General features: G+C 50.4%; 2 protein-coding genes across 2 annotated transcripts; both read right to left on the reverse strand.

The window, feature by feature from the left end:
- Nucleotides 1-89: 89 nt before the first annotated feature.
- Nucleotides 90-9,622, reverse strand: AMPD1 (adenosine monophosphate deaminase 1). The gene is made up of 15 exons (XM_010184790.1): nt 9,589-9,622; nt 6,131-6,305; nt 5,460-5,625; nt 4,399-4,561; nt 3,961-4,180; nt 3,435-3,564; nt 2,964-3,158; nt 2,595-2,726; nt 2,334-2,497; nt 2,074-2,200; nt 1,469-1,632; nt 1,212-1,332; nt 577-750; nt 339-449; nt 90-245 (listed from the first exon to the last, which is right to left on the reverse strand). Exons 1-15 carry the CDS (start codon nt 9,620-9,622, stop codon nt 90-92), a joined length of 2,232 nt encoding a protein of 743 aa, XP_010183092.1.
- Nucleotides 9,623-15,513: 5,891 nt separating this feature from the next.
- On the reverse strand, nt 15,514-18,293 carry NRAS (neuroblastoma RAS viral (v-ras) oncogene homolog; the record flags this gene model as incomplete). Its single annotated transcript, XM_010184791.1, has 4 exons — nt 15,514-15,920; nt 16,549-16,672; nt 17,489-17,648; nt 18,112-18,293. Coding segments are annotated over 3 exons (462 nt in total), but the record flags the coding sequence as incomplete, so codon positions are not given.
- Between the last annotated feature and the right edge of the window lie 318 nt (nt 18,294-18,611).

Consider the following 18,611-nt stretch of genomic DNA (forward strand, 5'->3'; position numbering starts at 1 on the left):
CGTCACCCCCGCAAGCCACCGGTTCCCCACCCCCCCTCCCCCCGAGCCGGGGCAGGCTCAGTCCCGCGCTCCGCGGTCAGTCCGCGCTCCTAGTCGGCTTTCAGGCCCTCGGTGATGAGGTTGAGCTCGTAGCACCAGGTCTCGTAGCGGTAGGCCATGCGGATCTGAGCTACGTTGGTCTTGCGGATGTCGTTGCCGTGGGGCCCCTCTTCCTGGTAGTTTTCACCCAGGAACTTGATCTTCTCCTGCCAGAGACACGGACGACCGGGCCAGCCTCAGCACCCGAGGGCAGCACGGGCCAGCCGTGCTGGAGCACTCGGGCAGCCTGGGGCACCCACCTCGTGGGACAGGCCACACTGCAGGACGCTGTTGCGGGCGATTTCGCACATGTCGCATGTGCTGAGCTTGAAGACCTGGGCCGCGATGGCGTACTCCTCCATCAGGGGCTCCTGCACCACAAGCTGCGTTAGGGGCCAGCAGCTCCTGCCTGGACAGCCCAGGCTGCGAGAGCGGGGCCCTCTGCAAGGCCCGCAGAGCCCCAGGCCTCAGACAGGAGGTGATGAGCTCCCACGGTACCTTGGTGTAGTGAAACTGCATGGGGTCGTCGGTAGAAAGGGACACCATAAGGCCCTTCCGGTGGAAGTCAAGCAGTGGGTTCTTTGCGTACTCCAGGAAGAGGCTGTTGTTGCTGAGTGGGGACATAGCAATGGGAATTTGGGCAAGGAAGTACAGATACTGCAACACCGGGCTCTGCAAAGATGAGCAGAGTTGCCAGGTTAGGAATAAAGTTGCTGCACCCTCTGCCTCTCCAGGGTCACTCCTCAGATCAGCCCAGTGCCCTAGAGCTGCGACACACAGCTCGTGTGTGCAAAAAGAAAGAGGCAAGCTGGCAAAGCTCCAGGGCCCATGTGGGGCACAAGAGGCCAAGTGAACTCTGATTTCAGAACTCAGCTGGCTCCACTGATAACAGACATATCCAGTGATAGGTCTGTGAGGCTGAAACTCTGAAATCTGAATACATTTCTCAGCCACATCCCCAAACATGCCTGGAGAAGCCCCGACAATCATGTAACACCTGCCTGAAGCCAGACTGCCTGTGTCAGCCTAAAGCAGAGGCACAATTAACTGCCAGCTACAGCAGAGGCCAGCGGTGAACATGTTCTCCTCCCCTGCCACGCCTGGGCTGCTCTGTGGCAGACTGCTCCACTCACCTTCTTGAGGTTGAGACCATGGGAGATGTTATCTGCTGTCATGAAGGCTGCAAGCAGATGTGTGATGGCCCCGGCTTCCCCGCAGTGCGGACGGAAGAGGAACGTGTTCATACCACGCTGCCTAGGCACAGGGAAGGAGGACTCAGAGCAAACAAGCAACAGGGTTAGGGGACACACAGTGCAAGATTCTCTGACTTCAAGTCCAGCCCTGCCCCTACCAGTGGGTCCCCAAGAATCCAGTAGATCCTGGCCCTCACCTGCGTAGGTTGTTAAGCACCAGGATGTTGGCATACATATAGTACACATAGTAGGTGTAGGATGGGTTCTTCTCAGAATTCCACTGCTCTGGCTTTGGGCTTTTAGTGCTGAACATGTGTCCACTATGCTTGGATTCATCATCCACGCTGTCGAAGCCAGTGATCTGCTTGGCAAGGTGACAAAGAAGCTGCATCTCAAAGCTCCCCATGTCACTGTGCCCAGGAAGGCTGACTTGCCCTGCCCCACTCTATCTTGCCATAGCCCAGCTGCAACTGAACCCCTGCCTCACCCAAGAGAGGTGTGGGGCAAGGTTGCAGACCTCACTCCTCACAAAGCCCCAAGCTCTGCTAAGGGCTAGAAGAAAGCTCACACCAAACCGCTTCTCCAGAAGACAAGTGGGCTGCATTTCTCACAGCCCCAGAGCAGCCAGCTCAGAGTCTGACCCGTCCTGGCACTTCTGGACACACACCCCCTTTTCCAGAATGTGGCAGCAGGGCCACAACCCCACTGATTTTCCGCATCAGGGCCAATACCCCATTTCTTGTGCACAAACAGGAATGTGAGTGCTCACCACAGCCTGACAACATCATCACGTGACACTCACGTGGCGCAGGAAAACACTCAGCTCTTTGTGGGCCTGAGGATTGATGGTTGCCTCAAAGACAGGAACGAAGATATTTTCCAGCATCTTCCCAAAGTGTGGGAGGAAATTCTTAGACCTGAACACATCACTGTGGACAGAGACAGGGGTTAAGCTATTAGCAGAGGAAAAACATGGCCACTGTCCCCATAATCCCTTCAGGATAAAAAATGAGGTACAGTGCTCTGTAAGGCACAGTGCTCTCCCACACCCACAGCACATACTAAATCCTGGGTACTTGGATCATCCACTTCATGTTGGGGGAATAGACCCGATGGTTGTTGAACCAGCTGGCCAGCTTGGGCCACTCCTCAGCTGATCGCCCGTAGATTGAGAGGCGAGGCTCCGCATGCTGGTACTTGGCATCCTCCAGATCAGAGCCAACCTCCTGCAAACCGGAACGTGGTCAGTTGCATGGGGACCCTCCAGGCCCTGGGCACAGCAGCACCACAGCTTGACTGCGCTCTCCTCCCCTGTATTCTCACCTTGATGATGGTAGCAAAGTACTCGCCATTGATGGCATTCTCTGTCTTCAGGTAGAGGTCACGCAGCTCGCTGGCACCCACAGGGTTGTACTTGTCATTGAACTTGTCAAAGCGCTGAAATGTCTGCCGCCCCTGGAGTTGAGAGGATCAGGGGTGAATACGAGACGGACACACACACACAGGGTCCAAGTGTACCAGCTGAGCAGGAACTGATCCAAACAACCCCAGTGGGAAAGCCAGGAGCTGCTGCATCCTGCCACAAACACCAACGTGCACAACACGTCATGGGAACACAGGGAGGGGAAGAGCCTACAGGGCTCGACAAGAGTGACCCAAGAGTGGTCTTACAGTAAACACCCTACCACTTACAGCATGGACATCCAGGGAATCCACTGTCAGGTCATAGGGGTGCAGATTGAGCTTCTCGAAAAGCTGTTTCAGGGTGAGCTGTTTGCCCTTGGCATCATAAACTACACGGTCAGCATCTACACGATAGGATTTCTTGATGAAACGCAGAAGGTGCTTCTGGTTCATGCAGGCTGCAGCATGGATGTGTGTGTCCACCTGAGAAACCAGAGGGATGGCTAGCTTCAAGACAGATGCTCGGGTACCACCACAGAGAGGTTAACAAACCCTGTAGGTGAGCCCGAGTTGTGTGGGGAGCACGGCTCAGCCCAGCAGATGAACACAACAGGTCTAGGCCAAGAGCACCCCAGTCAGCACTATCCCATTAGCAGCAACAAAGTGGGTACCACAGACCTTGCCTCCAATACCCAGTTCTCAGGAAGGTGAAGGCAGCTCGTTTTTAGAGTCATCAGGGCTGTAAGCCTTGCCATTTACCTTCCGGCAGTTGTAGAAATCCCGGTGGGGGTTGTTCTTCAGCTCTTTCATCTCCTCCATCTCATTTAGCATTTCATGCACTTGAAACTTGGATGAGAGGAACTTCAGGCGCCGATGAGCGTAGGTTTTACTAGTGAAAGCAAAGGGCAGAACGGTGACTGGGGTCCTTGCCCTTGACACAGGGCCCATCAAACACAGGGATGCAGCCTTCACTGAGGTGCAGGAGCTGGCCTGGCCTGCCCTGCCTCCCGCGGGTGCTTCTCCTGGCTCGACGGCCTGGCCAGGAGCACGCATGTCTGCAGGGCCTGTCTCCAATCCCTGAAAGCTGACTCTGCTTGAGACAGCAGTCTAGATGGCTGACAAGGGCCAAGGACTCTCTGGTAGCCACCAGCTGCAGGTATGTCCTCAGCGGTTCCTCCCTCTCCCAGGAAAAGGAGGGGGCACCCCTGGCTCTGCCCTGACCCCCTCTGCCTGCTGAGGCACGACCTGTTCAGCTGCACCCCGCGGTGCCGGGCTGTGCACTTACACAGGCCCCTGCGCAATCAGGGCCAAGAGGAAGCTCATGTCCTCAACGAAGTGCTCGAGGCTGGGGTAGGGCAGGTCCTTCGGCTCATTCCTGTCAGCTGCTGCCTTGTCTCCATAGATGTAAACTACCCCATCCTTCATCTGGACATGGTATCCCAGGTCCTCACCGAGATTCCCAGTTTCAAAGGGATCCTGTCCATCCTTCAGGGGTGGGGTGAACACTGGACCAAAGGGAGAGCACCATGAGGCACAAGCTGCCAGGTCAACCCCCACAAACCTGCCATGCTCCACCCCAGGCAGGAGCAGGGACAACCCTGCCACTGCGAGGAGCAGGCCTGGGCGAGCGACTCCCCTCTGGATCACTTCCACAACCTCTCCTGACCCCTGCCCACGCCATGCTAAAGCCAGAGAGGAAAACCCTCCAGATGCCTGGAGGTACCTGGGCCACTGTCACTCGCCCTCCAGACCTCGCCTTCGATGGTACGCAGGTACTGAGATGGGGTCCTGGGGAACCTCTGCAGAGACTGCTGCATGTATTTCTCCCGGATGCACAGGGCGCGGTACAGGCCTTTGCAGACAACTTCAAAATCTTCAACTGTCACCTGCAAGAGGGCTGCTGCTGAACACAACCACACCACTTGGACTCACCTGTCTGAGAGGTACCCTGCTGCACCGAGATGTGAAGACGACAGTTTTGTTCGCAGCAAGATACATTCCCTGAAGTCCTCCCCTCCCACTGCTCTGCTTGAGCAGGGCAAAGAAGAGACGATGGGCAAAGCCCTCAACGTGGCAAAGGGAAGCTCCCCATGCCAGAACCAGTGAATTCCAGTTGTCATCCCCTCTTATTTTCCTTGCTGCAAACTGCAGTTGGAAAACAGGCCTGGGCAAAGCACTAGAAGCTATTTTTGGAGCCTAGGCTGAAACTAAAGCAGGACTAACAACATACACTGACCCAATGTGTCAAGAAGTTTTGATTTACTACACAGACAAGTGTTTTGGGCAGTCAAGAGAGGTCAGACAGGAGCAGCATGGGAGTAGACCATGCAGCACTTGCAGCTAGCTACAGTCATGGCAGAAGGAATGTGCCTGTGCATGGAGGGACTTTCAGCTCCCCCTAATTGCTTCTCTGCTATGCAACTCCAAGCTGAGCAACCTGCTTCATTCTGGGAGGGAGCAACTGCCAGCAGTATCTCAGAAACAGCACAAATGTAATAGGAGGCTGTGGCGGGAAGGAAGAGGAGGAATTAGCACAGGATGTGATTGCAGCCTTGGTCTGAGAATCCCATGGGAAGCATGCAGGACCCGACAGACTTGTGCTAAGGAATTCAGCTCTGGATCCTCCAGGGATGCTGAGGGCACCAGCAGATGCTCATGAGACAGACTGAGCTGGAAGACACAGCCTGCACCTTTACAGACTGCTGTGACACCACTGAGGGACCGGCAGGGACTAGAGGAGGTGGTGGTCAGCATGGGGAAGGGTGCAGCCATGCAAGAACCTACCCCAGAGGCATAATCCCCTGTGATCTGTACCCGCTGGAAGTCAGGCACAGCCTGGTACAGGGGGGAGGTGGAGATGGCCTCATCGATAGTGGACAGTCTGGTTATAGACTTCTGAGACACAGGGACTGCCAGGGCGATGGTCTTCAGGCGGAGCACGCGCTTCTTCCTGCCAGGGAGGAAAGCCTCAGGCCCACAGCCCCGACTGCACAGCCACATGCAGAGGCTTGGGGCACTTACCACAGCCATGTTCCAACTGTGCACAACATGAATCATCTCACTGGTGCCTTCTGAGCACCTTAAACTGACACTGCCGAGAGTAGAGGCCACAGCACACAAAGTGGCCGCAGACTTTCAAGCATGGTCTTTGGAAGTTGCACCTTTCCAGTGAAAGGTCTCCAAGTCTTCCTCGCCAATGGCTCCATGGCCATTGCCATGCTGAGAGCCAGGGAACAGGCCGAGGGTGTCTTTCTGTCCAACAGTGGGAACTGTTGGGAGAGGAAACCCTGAAGTACCTGAGAGATGCCCTGGGATAACCAGAGATTTACCCCATGGCTGTGGTGAGCTGTTTTCACAGGTCTTGGATTATGTTCCCCCTGCTTTCTTCCAGCTCTGGCTGGGGATGTGCAGGCAATGCTCCTCTCCTCTCCCCAACTGCCCTGGTTGTTGCTCACCGCTTTTCTGTTGTGGCAGAGCTCTCCTGCAGCATCATGTGCGCTCTCATTTCCTGGCGTGAGATAGGGCAGACCTCTTCCACATCAAAAGGGGAGATCTCTTGCCTGACCTCCGCATCTTTCACCTCGGAGGCAAAGACCTTCTCTGCGAAGGAGCGCATTGCCTCATCCATCTCTGCAAGGAGAAGGAGCAGAGTGCAGGGTCACACAGGCTTCTGGTTCCCACCCAAACAGGAAGGTGCCCCTTGCAGTCAGCCCAATGCTCAGCTGTCAGTTCCTTACGACACCTACACCCCTGTGCTGCCTGGAAGACTGAGCAACCTCCAGAATTTGCAACGAGCTTACAGAGCCTGGGCCACACACAGTGGGCTGGAGACGTACCTAGACACCCCCAGCACACCAGAAAAGGTAATTACAACCCACAGTCCATGAGCAGTGCAAAAAGGCCCAGGAAGAAGCAATTCCTTGGGAAGGACACTTATGAGAGCATGCGCTGGAGGAAGAGGGGAAGACTGGCAGAGCCCTTACAGCTCTAGGAAGCCCAAAACCCACTTGCTCCACAAGGCATCCAGTCAGGAGGAAGACAGAGGTACACATGGAGAAGGACAGAGCTGGCAGCCCAAGCACTTGGTTCCCACCATCACGGTGCAGCTGAAGAGCTCCGAGCCAGGGAACCATCGTGCGGCCTAGGCCCCTCTCAGCCCATCCCGTGCAGCATGCTGCAAAGGTGCCAGCTAGCACGGCCCTACGGACATTGCCATTGACACAAGATTGGCTGGAGCTTCACAAAGTGGGAGAAAGAAGGTTAAAAACCCTTCTACTGCCAACAAAATACCATAAAACAAGAAACCAAGGGCTCTTCTGGCAATGTCTCCCAGAAGCATGCACTTGCACAGCAGCATGTGGACTCTAATGGAGCAGGTTGTGCCAGCAGTTGGCGGCTCAGCGTGTAGCGTGGCCAGGATCGATGCTGAAAGAGGGACCACACCATTGACCCGTCAGGTGGGACACGGTCAGCAGATGAGGACCGAAGCAGAAAGGACCAACGTGCATGGCAGAAGTGTGCCAGACCTACAAGAGTCTCGGTAATGAACCTCGCCATTTTTCCTCCCACAGGGTGTCAGGGGGATCAAAGCAGTTTATCCCCGTAGACCTGAATTTGCAGTTCCAAGGTCCTCGGTGTGGTTTAGCGGGGGGACATAGCACAGGGGCGTCCTTTCACCTGCTGTGATGTGGTACTGCAGAAGGGCTACAAACACGTGGGACAACTCCGGCACTAGGTGCATTTCTCAGCAGTGCAGTGTCACAAAAACAGGGTTTCAGTAACAAAACTGGCTTGCTGTTGTAAAGCTGCTGTATCATCAATGGGCCCCAACATGCTACTTAGTGCAAAAAACTGCATTTTGTCTTCTATCCCATTAGTGCCCACTGTTGGGGACTCTGTGATGACAACTGTCTCAGCAAGAGACGTTTTCTGCTGACACGTAAGGCCTCAGCAAACTTGAGGTATGATGGAGAGGGCAGGAGCACCATGCTGTGGACTGCAACCTGAATTAAGGAGATGAAGCATTAGATCTGTTCCCTCACGGATCAAAGCCACTAGGAGCAGGATGCATTCAAATGAAGTTATTTTAGGCTGGATCTCTGTTAAAAAAAGGGGGGGGGACACACACCTAAACCCCCCAAAACAACGAAGGTGTGAAGTTGCAAAATGCTTCACTTCCTGCCACAGAGGAGAGAACTCCACCAAAAAAAAAAAGGTTTCTCTCCTAAGCAGGAGCTCAGGGGCGTGAGGACAACATTTAACAAACAGCAGCTTCATATATCAAAGGATCAAAAAGCTGGAACCAGTCCATGAAACAGTGAGGGGCACAGCTGGCACTGCTGAGAAATAGCATCTTCTTGAACTGCTGAAAGATCACCGTGGTCATTAGCTGCTCTTTGTTTCCAATGCTCATGCCTAGGCAGTAACACAGCAGAGCGTATCAAAAGCCCAGCAATACTCACCTTTGTCTTTTCCTGTTTGAGATAAAACAGAAACAAAACAGATGTGATCAGCCCTTCAAAATCTAAACCTTTTTGCCTAATCATCACATCAGTGATTAAAAAGGGATTAGCAAAGTACAAATGTAGGCAAAGCCTTTCACTCAGAAAGGAAAGAGCCGTACTTGTCACTTTGCACGCTAGAAAGACACAGGTTGTGTTGACTGTTCCACGCCACAGCCCTGGTAGCGTGCCCATAAACGAAGCGCATCGCAGATGCCATCCCACCCGGCGCTCTTCATCAGAGCTGCTGCCCTGCAGCAGTCTCTGGGTTTCCCTGCAGCTGGCCAAGGGCAACAGCATTTTCTAGAACCACCTCAGTCAGCACTATGAGCAGCTAACAGACACCCACCCCGACATCTAAGAAGCCTGAGCTGTCTTGGGAGGTCTCTCCCTACACCCGTGTCCAGGCACAGGGATGCAGAAGAGCATGGGAACAACTGAAGAGGGGGAACAGCGTTCTCCTGCCTGAACAAGAAAGCAAATACTTCAGTGACTCGGAGCACCGGGGCTGCTTTGCTATTTTTCATCCATGACTCGCCATCCTTTGTGAATATCTGGATGGATGATCATTGCAAAGATCCCAAGTTTCAACCTCCTGCTGCCTGTGGTCACATCTCCACTTATTCCCTAACAGGACCAGACGCCTGCAGCTCCACAGATCCTGGTCACATAGGATGGCATCTACATTTTGGGGGTGCAACTCACGCCCTTTCCATCTGACCCAGAAAGTTCAGATTGGAGCTCTGGCATCACAAGTCACCAGCTGCTGACTGCCCAAGGCCAGCCTGCTAAACATACGCCCCCGGCATCTGAACTCACGTATTCACTTGCAAACTAAGCATCCCAGAAATGCCAAGTTTCACCTTTCATCTCTTTAGTGGGTGAAAATTACACTCGTGAAGGTCAATAAACGCCTACTGATGTTGCAGGGCCAGGCTTTAATGCTCACTTCCCCTACTAGGACAGCGTCTATCGCACCAGGCAGCGCTGCAATTCTAAACGTGCTCTTATCAGAGCTGTTGGTGCTGATATTTTGAGGGCTCTGCCACGGCCATCGCATGTCCCTCTGTCCAGTTCTGCAAAGCCTGGCTGGCCCTACTCCCGCTGCCCAGCTTGTGTTCCCCATCCCATCGGGACTGCAGCACCCCACATCTGCTGAGACTCCTGAAATCCCTCCGACCCCTTTCACAGGGGTATCATTACAGGAGACATTGCCCTGCAGGAGGGACAAGATTTTTCTTCAGTACGTGCAGGTCAAGATTTAAACAATAATGCTACTTCTTTGCTGCACTATCTAAAAATGTCTCCAAGCAGGAAGAAAAACACCCATAGCCCCCAGCCAGGTCCCCTGGACTGCAAAGATACCACAACATCCAAATCCCTGCCCTGTGGCTCCTTCTGTCACTGCTTGCTTTCAGACCTACCTGGAACTCTCCCCCGTGACATCTTTGCAGCAAGTCTCCAGAGCTCAAGACCCTACGGTAACAGAGCACGAGGAGCTGACTGACTGCACAGCAGCCTAACACTAATATTACTGCTTTCCCTTCCCTGTAATTAGACTCTCTCACTCTAAAAGGAGAAGGGAGGTCAACCATAAGACTATTTAAAGTGCAACCACAAGCACTTGCACTGAAACAGGTGAAACCAGGGTTCAAATTTATTTATTTTTTGAAGTTAGGCTTTAATTTTACATTTGGTAGAGTTTCACCTGGCCAGGCTGCTGCTTCCCAGGACAGCTGCACCTTCCTCAAGCGCACCACGGACATCAGTCTTCTCAGAGAGACAAAACTGATGTCTTCAATGTTTTAAAGGAGATCCGTAAGGCACAGGGCTGTTGCCATCAAACCAGGAGCTGTGGACAGGTACAGATGATGTGCTCTCACCAACCAGTGCACTATTCAGAGATGATTTGTGCCTGAGAGAGAGGTCTACTTGAAAGGCTGTGGATTTTAGCAACGGGACTTGTGCTCTTGTCCTTGAATCTTCCCAGCTGAATCAAACAAACACAAGGAAAGTACAAGGAGCTCTATTTTGTCCCTGAGCTTTTCAGGAACTGCCTTTATAAAACTTTGTATTGGAGTAGTAAGGTGATAATCAGTTCTGTATGGGGCGAGCCATAACCAAGGCATATTTTCCAGAGACCAGCACTTAGCACAGTCCAAGTTGTGGCAACAGACTCCCTCCTTAAGCTACAGACGGTGGCTTGGCTGTGGCAGAGCAGGGTATCAGTTTGGGGAGCACCTCTCAGCTTGCTGCAAGTTGATTTTCTGTAGCACTCAGGCACTGAGGGCTGCGCTCAGCCCTTTAGGATCTCCTCCATCCTACTTCAGGTCTCTCACATGACTTTGGGTTTACTGTATCATCTTAGAGGTCTTTTCCAACTGTAACGGTTCAATGATTCTGTACGTTGGAAAACAGCTCCTGGCTGAAGGAAATGGCTGGAATGGGCAGTGCCCTGCATGCTGCCAGGATAACCCTGAGCTTCTGACTCAGCTTCCTGGAGGGAAGCTGTCACCCCAAACAGGTCAGAAGGACACGGCAGTTTTGTCTCGACACAGAGCCTTTTCCCACTTGCTTGTACTTCGCTTCCTTGTGGAATTGAAAAACTGCACTGAAGTCAGGACAAGTGAAGCGAAGCATTCAGGCTGCAGGCAGCACAGTCTCGCTGCTGATTTAAAACTGAACTGTGGTCACCACAACAGTGAAGGGAATGGAAAGACAAGCACCTCTAGTTAAGACAACGTTGTTTGTAATTACATGTGCATGTAAGGCTTCCTGTGCTGTATTTTGTAGGAACAGCTATGAAAAGGCCTTGTCCCAGAATGCTGGAATAAGTGAGAGAGTTACACAGAGCTAGAAATAACAAGCTAGGAATAGATTTTGTCCATAGGTACACGGGAAGCTTGTGGCACCTCTTGTCAGCGAAGTCAGATGGGCTGAGACCTGGCACAACATCTCCAGCTGAGGTAATTCCCAGAGCATCCAAAATCTCTCTCTGAAAAGTCACTATTTGATGTGCACACCTTCAAAACATACTGGGTTACAATTAAAGAACTGTCCAGAATTCTGGCAGTTTTAGCCCCACCTCCCCAAGATATTCCCCAAGAATATAAATTGATTCCCCTCCCCAAACTTGCAGCCAATAAGGCAAATCTGGGATGCTGTCCCAGTCTTGATCTCCACTCGCTGGCCTCCTCTCTCATGCTGACAGCAGTCTTCAGTTTCCCAATTATTCTTATTCTTGCTCATGCCCCAGATGATGAGTCCCCACACCCCATTACTGTTGAACAGTTTCATTTCAAGTCAATAAAAACTGGCTCCCGCTTGTTTGCTCTCCCCCAGGGCCTATATCTGCCCCTAACCTTTCTGGATGTATCAAGGTCTTGGGATTCATATCTGAAACCAAAAATAACCTTTAGGATGCAGAGGTCATCTTCCTCAAGAGGCCTCTTGATCCCCTAGCTTTTTAAATCCCAGGGTCAACTTTGTTGGGTTCATGGCAGAAATACGAGTAAAGCTTGGGCATGCAGTGCTAAAGTTAGATCCATGGTCTCTTCAAACCGAAGTACTGAGCACAAACAAGCCCTCTTCCCACTCTTCTTCAGCTGTGATCCGAGTGATTCACACCCAGAGGCTTCAGAGTGGCTCGAAAACCCCCCACTTTTCTCTGAGCTGCCTCCATTCTAGGAGCTCCATTCTAGCTGCCTCCCCTAGGTCTAGTCAAAGGGAAATGGCCAAAGACACCCAAAATCTGGCAGCTTATGGTATTTAGCAGCATCTCCCTCCAGTTCGCCTGGCAGAGCAGCCATATCACAGGGGCAGCTGTCCAAAGAGAAGCCTAGGGACAAGTTTTGCTTAGAAAACTGTTTCAATTCCTGAAGAGGACCAGTATTAAGAGAGAAGAGGAAACATGGAAACTCACAAGGGCACTCCGTGATGTGCTGCGCCTCAGACCAGCAGCACCTGGCACCGAGAGCCACCTCAGCACATTCTTCTCTCACCATGCTGCTCGTAGTCATCTCCCACAGGTTGCTCTAGGGCTGTTTAGATCGGCCTCTGTTCCCGTATGCGACAGAAGTCAGCAAGTCCTTAAGGTGTGCAGTGGTTGTAGGAACAGATTGTCACAGACAGCCGTCACGCTGGAGGAAAGGGAAAGCTTCCCTACCCTCGCTTCTGAGCACCCGCCTGTACTTGCGTTCTGAGTCTCTCCCTTTGGAACAGGCAGCGACTGCTGCAGCTACACAAGATGTGTGACACAGCACGGATGGGTGAAGTCATTAAAACTGGACTCTGTAACAAGCCCATGGTACATCTCAAAGCCACTCTCACTGCTCATTCGTGCCACAGTGAACATATGAGACACAGCTGTTCAAGTCCCATCACAGAAGTGACAATGTGAGTCAATCTAGATCCCACAGAAAGCAGAGAGCATGGTGATAAGCTTTTGGTAAGCCAGTTGTGGATCCCGTGCCCAGATCACTACCACAAAAGAAACAACCAAAGAATTCAAAGTTTATTCTTTAAAAAAAGTTATTTAAGAAGCAAAATAATTTACTTCAACTCAAACCAGAAGAGATGCATTATTGAAAGCAAATAATTATACAAAGTAACAACAAATTAGCCCTTGGATAAAAAGTCCAGATCCCAGCAGTTCCCTACAGTCCTGGAGGTTTTACACGGTTGCCCAAGGCTTGGCGAGTAAAAGAGCAGCACGCACAGGATCAGGACGTCACTCCAGTTTCTGCCCTCCCCAGGCCTGAGGTTGCCAGTCAGGACAGTGAAGTTGGCTTGGCACTAACGTGGTGTTGTGCTGTTAGTTCTAAATAACAATTGGACTAAAGCTACAAAACCACCTTTTCTAGGGACATGTCTTGTACAAAAACTCCTGTGCTTATCTTCTAAATCATTTTCCCAAAAGTTCTGGTACTTTCGTCCTTCCACAGTTCTCTCTCGGTTGCCACCAAAATCAGGGATCTCTTATACAGGCAGCTGGAGTACAAAGTACAACCGTTCACTTGATACCCACGACTTTGCATCACTCACTAGATTGGAAACTAGAATAATGCAGACAGGAGCACCACCTGGATAGGTCAGCTCTGCAGCATCCTAAAAGCTGATACATCCTCCTCCGAGGTTCCAAAAGTGAAATATGTACTGACCTACCCTTACCAGGTCGTCTTCCCTTTTCAGACTTTAGACAGCCCAAGAGAAAGGAAGCACCAAAGAGAAAGTAGATGTGTTTGCCAGTTCCCATTCAGTTCTGAGAATTCACTTCTGGAGTTACAGCTAGTACATTTGTAATGACAACCAGAAATGTCCTGCAATGTAGGGAATTATGATGACGAACCTCCATCCAAAAGAAGTCATTTCCCATACTTGACCACACAACCTTCAGACATCAAACACCAGCTGCAAAAGGTGTCCTGTGGCCACAGGAACAGGCAGTCATGCTCTGGACTCTGCAATAATCATAACACAGACACAGACCCAGGTGACAAGATCTCACCACTCAAACATACTGCAAACTCCACGCTGCTGCCTTTCCAAAATGCTGGGTCTGTGTCACCAGATGTGTATCCCAAAAGCTGTCATTTTCCACGTGTAATTTTATTAAGCAGACAAGAGTGTGTCACACATCTCTTTAAACGCGGGCAGTCACCTCCTGCCACAGAGCTCAAAGGATGCCTTCACAAATAACTTCTCTCCTTGCACCAAATAAAATCACTGCTTGCTGATTGCCGGCATGGCAGCTTGCAGTGAGGGTAATCCTGTCACGTTTAACTTGCAGGCATGAATTAATTTGAGTCACAGCCAATGCTGTCCACAATGCTGCCCATCCCTGTGTGTGTTGCTGGAAAAAGAATGTTTCACATCGAGATACGGTATTTTTAATTCTTATCAGTGTTGCATCAGTCAAGGGTCAAATAAATTGCAAAAAATACTTGTAAGGATTATCATGGATAAAGAAAACATGATGCAGATGGATCCTCTTCATTCCAAGAAGAGAATTAAGAGTGGAAGTATTGAAGGAAGCAATGTTAAAAGGAACAATTTATTCTCTCAGTATTTATCAATTTCTAATTTCCATTTGAAATGGAGACCTCCAAATTAATATGAATCTGGCACCAACAAACTGAAATTAAGCCTCTTGCAACTCCCCTGCCCGCGCTGGTTCAGCGGACTGGCTGAACGCTCCCTCTGTTGGCTGAGGGCTCGTGACCCCTCCAGCAGACCGGACCTGGGGATCCAGCTTTGCTGCAGGATACGCTCTGACCGCACGGGACTGCAGCCAGGATCAGCAGCACGTGGGGAAGGACAGCATTCAGGGAACACCGGCAGGGTCTGCAACAGCGACCGCCCTTGTGCGTCCCCACTGCGGGAGGTGACGTTCTGTGCAAGGAGGAACTCACGCGGGAATCCTCGCTAGAACGAGCCCAGAGCTCCCACCAGGGCACCGCACCCGTCCTGCGCAGCCGTCCTGAACTCGCCTCCTTCCTCATTTTGCAAGGATGCTGCAATCAGAAGCCAGCTCAGTTTTCCGTTACAGCTCGTCGCCTTCTCCCCTCAGCCTGGACGTGCCAAGTCCGTGTCAACCACTGCACCAAATACAGCCAGCCTGAAACCCCCCACTCCTTCCCTGCCAAGGAGACCCACCAGTTTACAGAGAGACATTTTGAAGAGACCATGTTTACAGTCTGGTGGTAAGAAAATAATTCAGAATAAAATAAATTGCAAGTTACAGACAGTACTGAATAACAGCTGTCCAGACTAACTAACCTCCAGTTACTAGACTAACTATTGAGAGGCTGCCCATAAATGTTGGCAGTTAATGTCAAAAATTAACAGCTGACTAATTTGGTCCAACTCGGAAGAGATCTGAATGCTGCAGAGATCAATACGGCATATAAACAGTTCCACCCACAAAGAAAGTAAAAAACAGATGTAGTGATGTCCCCCTCCCTGGTTCAAGAGCCTCACAAGTGCCTGCTGGACCTGCCAGTCCACAAACTCCCGTTTCAGTATCCTGTGGCAGAGATCACCCACACAAGACTTGCCTGCTTAAGACAATGAGCTCCCAAGAAATTCCAGTCCTTGGGGTTTTCTTCAACCCAAGGGAACAGGGATAGCTTCAGATCTTCTTAGCAAACAGGCACTTACGTTAGGAAAGGTATCTCCTTTTTATTACAGAAAATGAAGGATCAGTGAAGTGGTACTCCTGGCACAAAGGAGATGTTGCAAACACGCTGCGTGGGTGCGCAGCGAGCAGATACCAATCTGATACGTGACAGGAGCTCATGGTGGCAAAACCATTTCTGACACTACCTGCCAAGCAATGGTCAATGCCACTCCTCTGACAGCACTGCAAATCAGCATCCAATAGAAAGGGGACAAACATCACTTCTAGCTTTTACTCTAGAGGTAAAGTGTCATCTTTTTCACAGCATTTAGTCTCTGTAGTTCACTTTTCTTGTGACTGGTTTTCCTCTTGAACAAACGCAGGTAACACAGTGAGAAAAGAATCCCAGTACATCAAGAGATGCGGCTGCTCCGTTAGCTGAGCAAGGAGGTAGACGCCATAGATGTTTCTCTTCAGATGGAGCACAGAAAAGGACCTTGTGCTAGTTTACTGGTACCAAGATTCTGGTCACTGGCACCAAAATACTGCAGGGCATCAGCATGAGACGCAATACAGTAGCATTGAGGCTCGTCCAGCAGCTACATCTGAACCACGTATTCTTGGCATCTGGAACAGAAAGGCATCTCCAATTAGCTGCTGCCCAACAGCACAGTGCACGTCCTGAACTGGTCTGGTTTTACAGTGATGAGCAACACCTTTTAGGTAACTGCTGAAAAGAATTTCACTCAGTGAAATTCACTGTTTCACTCCTAAACTTCATTGCTTGCATTACTTTATTTGGCTGATCTTCAAACAGCACATATACCAGGGGAACACAGCTCATAAGCTGAAGGCAATCAATCATTAGCAAACGGTGGCTGCAGAATTGCACACACTCCTCCTTCTAATTCAGGTGTTTCTTGTGTACAAGACAGAAATTACACATCCTCCAAACAGTCAAAACAGGCTCCCAAAGGAAGGAGACACTGACAAGAATGACACAGAAGTTACAAGCTGTCAGTTCAGTGGAAAGCCACAGGCTACAGCCAAAAAGTTGATGTGAGTGGAATTTCCTTTTCTTGAGCTTTGCTCTCTACTTACAGGGGGGGAAATAAAAATTCTGGTGAAGTAATTAATTGTAGGATCTAAATCTCTGGGTATCAACAGGTTGTATAGCAGGGAAAAAATCCAACTGTATCAACAACTGAACAACTTACAGGCAAGAAGAGAACGAAAAGCTTCAATGACCGCTCACCTTATCACATCACAACGCAAGACAATCCCAAACAGCCTTGATTCCCATCTTCATTGCTGTTGAGCTTTTTCATCCGGTACTGCCGGATCTCTCTCACCAGTGTGTAAAAAGCATCTTCCACACCCTGAACACAAATGATCCACGTAAAGCATTTTCTTTGCTGAAGCTTTTGAGATCACTGTTCTCTCCGCCACAGGATCCCTTAACACGTTTGAAAGACACTTCTACAGGAAGAGCAGCAGCCAACTTCTCCCATAAGAGGAAGAAACAAGCACTTACACCCAAAACTCTCCATTTAAACTCCTAACTTTTCCTCTGAGGCAAACATCCATTTATCAGCCATTAAAAGAAACAAGGCAAATTGTAACTGCAGAGAAGTCCCATGCAGGAAACAACCTACTTCTTGACCAATCCCCTCCGTTTCAGAATTCTTAGCGTTTTCTGGCTATTGCTTGAAAACTGCACCTTTTCTGCCTCGTTCCACACTGATGTAGGTAGAGCACAGGCTGACTGGACAGAGCCACGCATTCAGTGCAGCTCTGAGGAAGTCTTAGTCCAGCCTGGGGAATTCTTTCTGTAAACACAATCTCATAATTGGCCTTCATTAAGAAGCCAAGAAAACCGAAGAGGCCTAGGAGGACCGGCCGCACGGTGTGACCACTGTCAGCAAGAGCAGACGAAGCTCTCTTCTTCTTACAAACACGACCCACTTGAAAGAAAGTCGACACCAGTCTGAAGTGGTTTGTGTACTCGCCTGGCCCAGCAATAAAACCAGAACTCTTTCAAGCTAAGGGTGAGCAGGGAAATCAAAAGCTAAAAATTGGAAATGGATTAAAAAATGCTTAATCCTGCAGATAAGGAAAAAAGGACATGGGAAAATCTTAGAGTGTCTGCATCTACCACACAGGAAGAAGTCAGCCCAAGCGTGGCAGTACCTTACCTGTCTTGTTTTAGCAGATGTCTCTATGAAGGGGATCCCATAGCTTTTTGCTAATTCTTGAGCCTGTTTTGTGTCTACTGTTCTTGTGGGCAAATCACACTTATTCCCAACTAGCACCATTGGCACATCATCCGAATCTTTCACTCTCTTGATCTGTTCTCTTTAAAAAGACAAATAAAAAAAGGGTTAGGAACTATTTTCTAAATAGAAAAGCTGCTTTAGTTCACTATGCAAACAATCTTGTCCTACAAAAAACCCTGCTAAAGCTGGACAAGAGCTCAGGGGTTCTAACCCACAGCAGTGTGGCCAGTAGCTCCACACACTCCACCTTCCAGTCCCTGTGTAACCCCACTCTGAGGTGTGTTTGCCTCCTTACCCCTTTTCTCAGGGATCACGTTCTGTGTGCTCTAAATATCACCTGATGAACACAACCCAGAGCCAGAGAACTGTCCCACTTTCGACTGACTAATCAAGCACAGACAGAGAACACAGAGAAGGCTGAAAAACTTGCTGAAAGTGGGAGACTGACTGTTTGTCTGTTATTTGGACACTGGGTCTAATACCAAATGGGTCTGATGCCTTTTCCCAGTCTCCCCTCCCTGTGGTAAAGACCCAGCTCATACCTGTAAAGGTTAATATCAGCAAATGATTTACTGTTGTTAATGGCAAAGACGCAGAGGAATCCTTCCCCAGTTCTCATGTACTGATCGCGCATGGCGCTGTACTCCTCCTGGCCCGCAGTGTCCAGGATGTCTAACAAGCACGTCTCTCCATCAATGACAACCTGCTTTCTGTACGAGTCCTGCAAAATACACAAGTGAATCGTAGATTACAGAAAAACACCGAACTAATGCTTTCCACCTCAGACGTTATTAAGGAAACCAGAAGTAATAACAAGAGACGACGATTCTAGTCCCCCGCCACCAGTCTCTAAACCTAGCAACATTTAAATCGTTACTTGAAGCCCCCTCAACTTTCTTACAGAAGAAAAGAAGTCTCGTTCTTTGCCAGAAATTCCTCAACTGGCAGACGGAAAGCCCCGTTACGGATCCCCCCACCACAAGGCCATGACCGGACCCTACAACCCGCGGAGCCCGGCGGTGACTCTGCTGCACTGCGAGGG

The sequence above is a fragment of the Mesitornis unicolor genome, unplaced genomic scaffold (genome assembly GCF_000695765.1).
Source record: "Mesitornis unicolor isolate BGI_N332 unplaced genomic scaffold, ASM69576v1 scaffold30495, whole genome shotgun sequence".
Lineage (NCBI taxonomy): Eukaryota > Metazoa > Chordata > Aves > Mesitornithiformes > Mesitornithidae > Mesitornis > Mesitornis unicolor.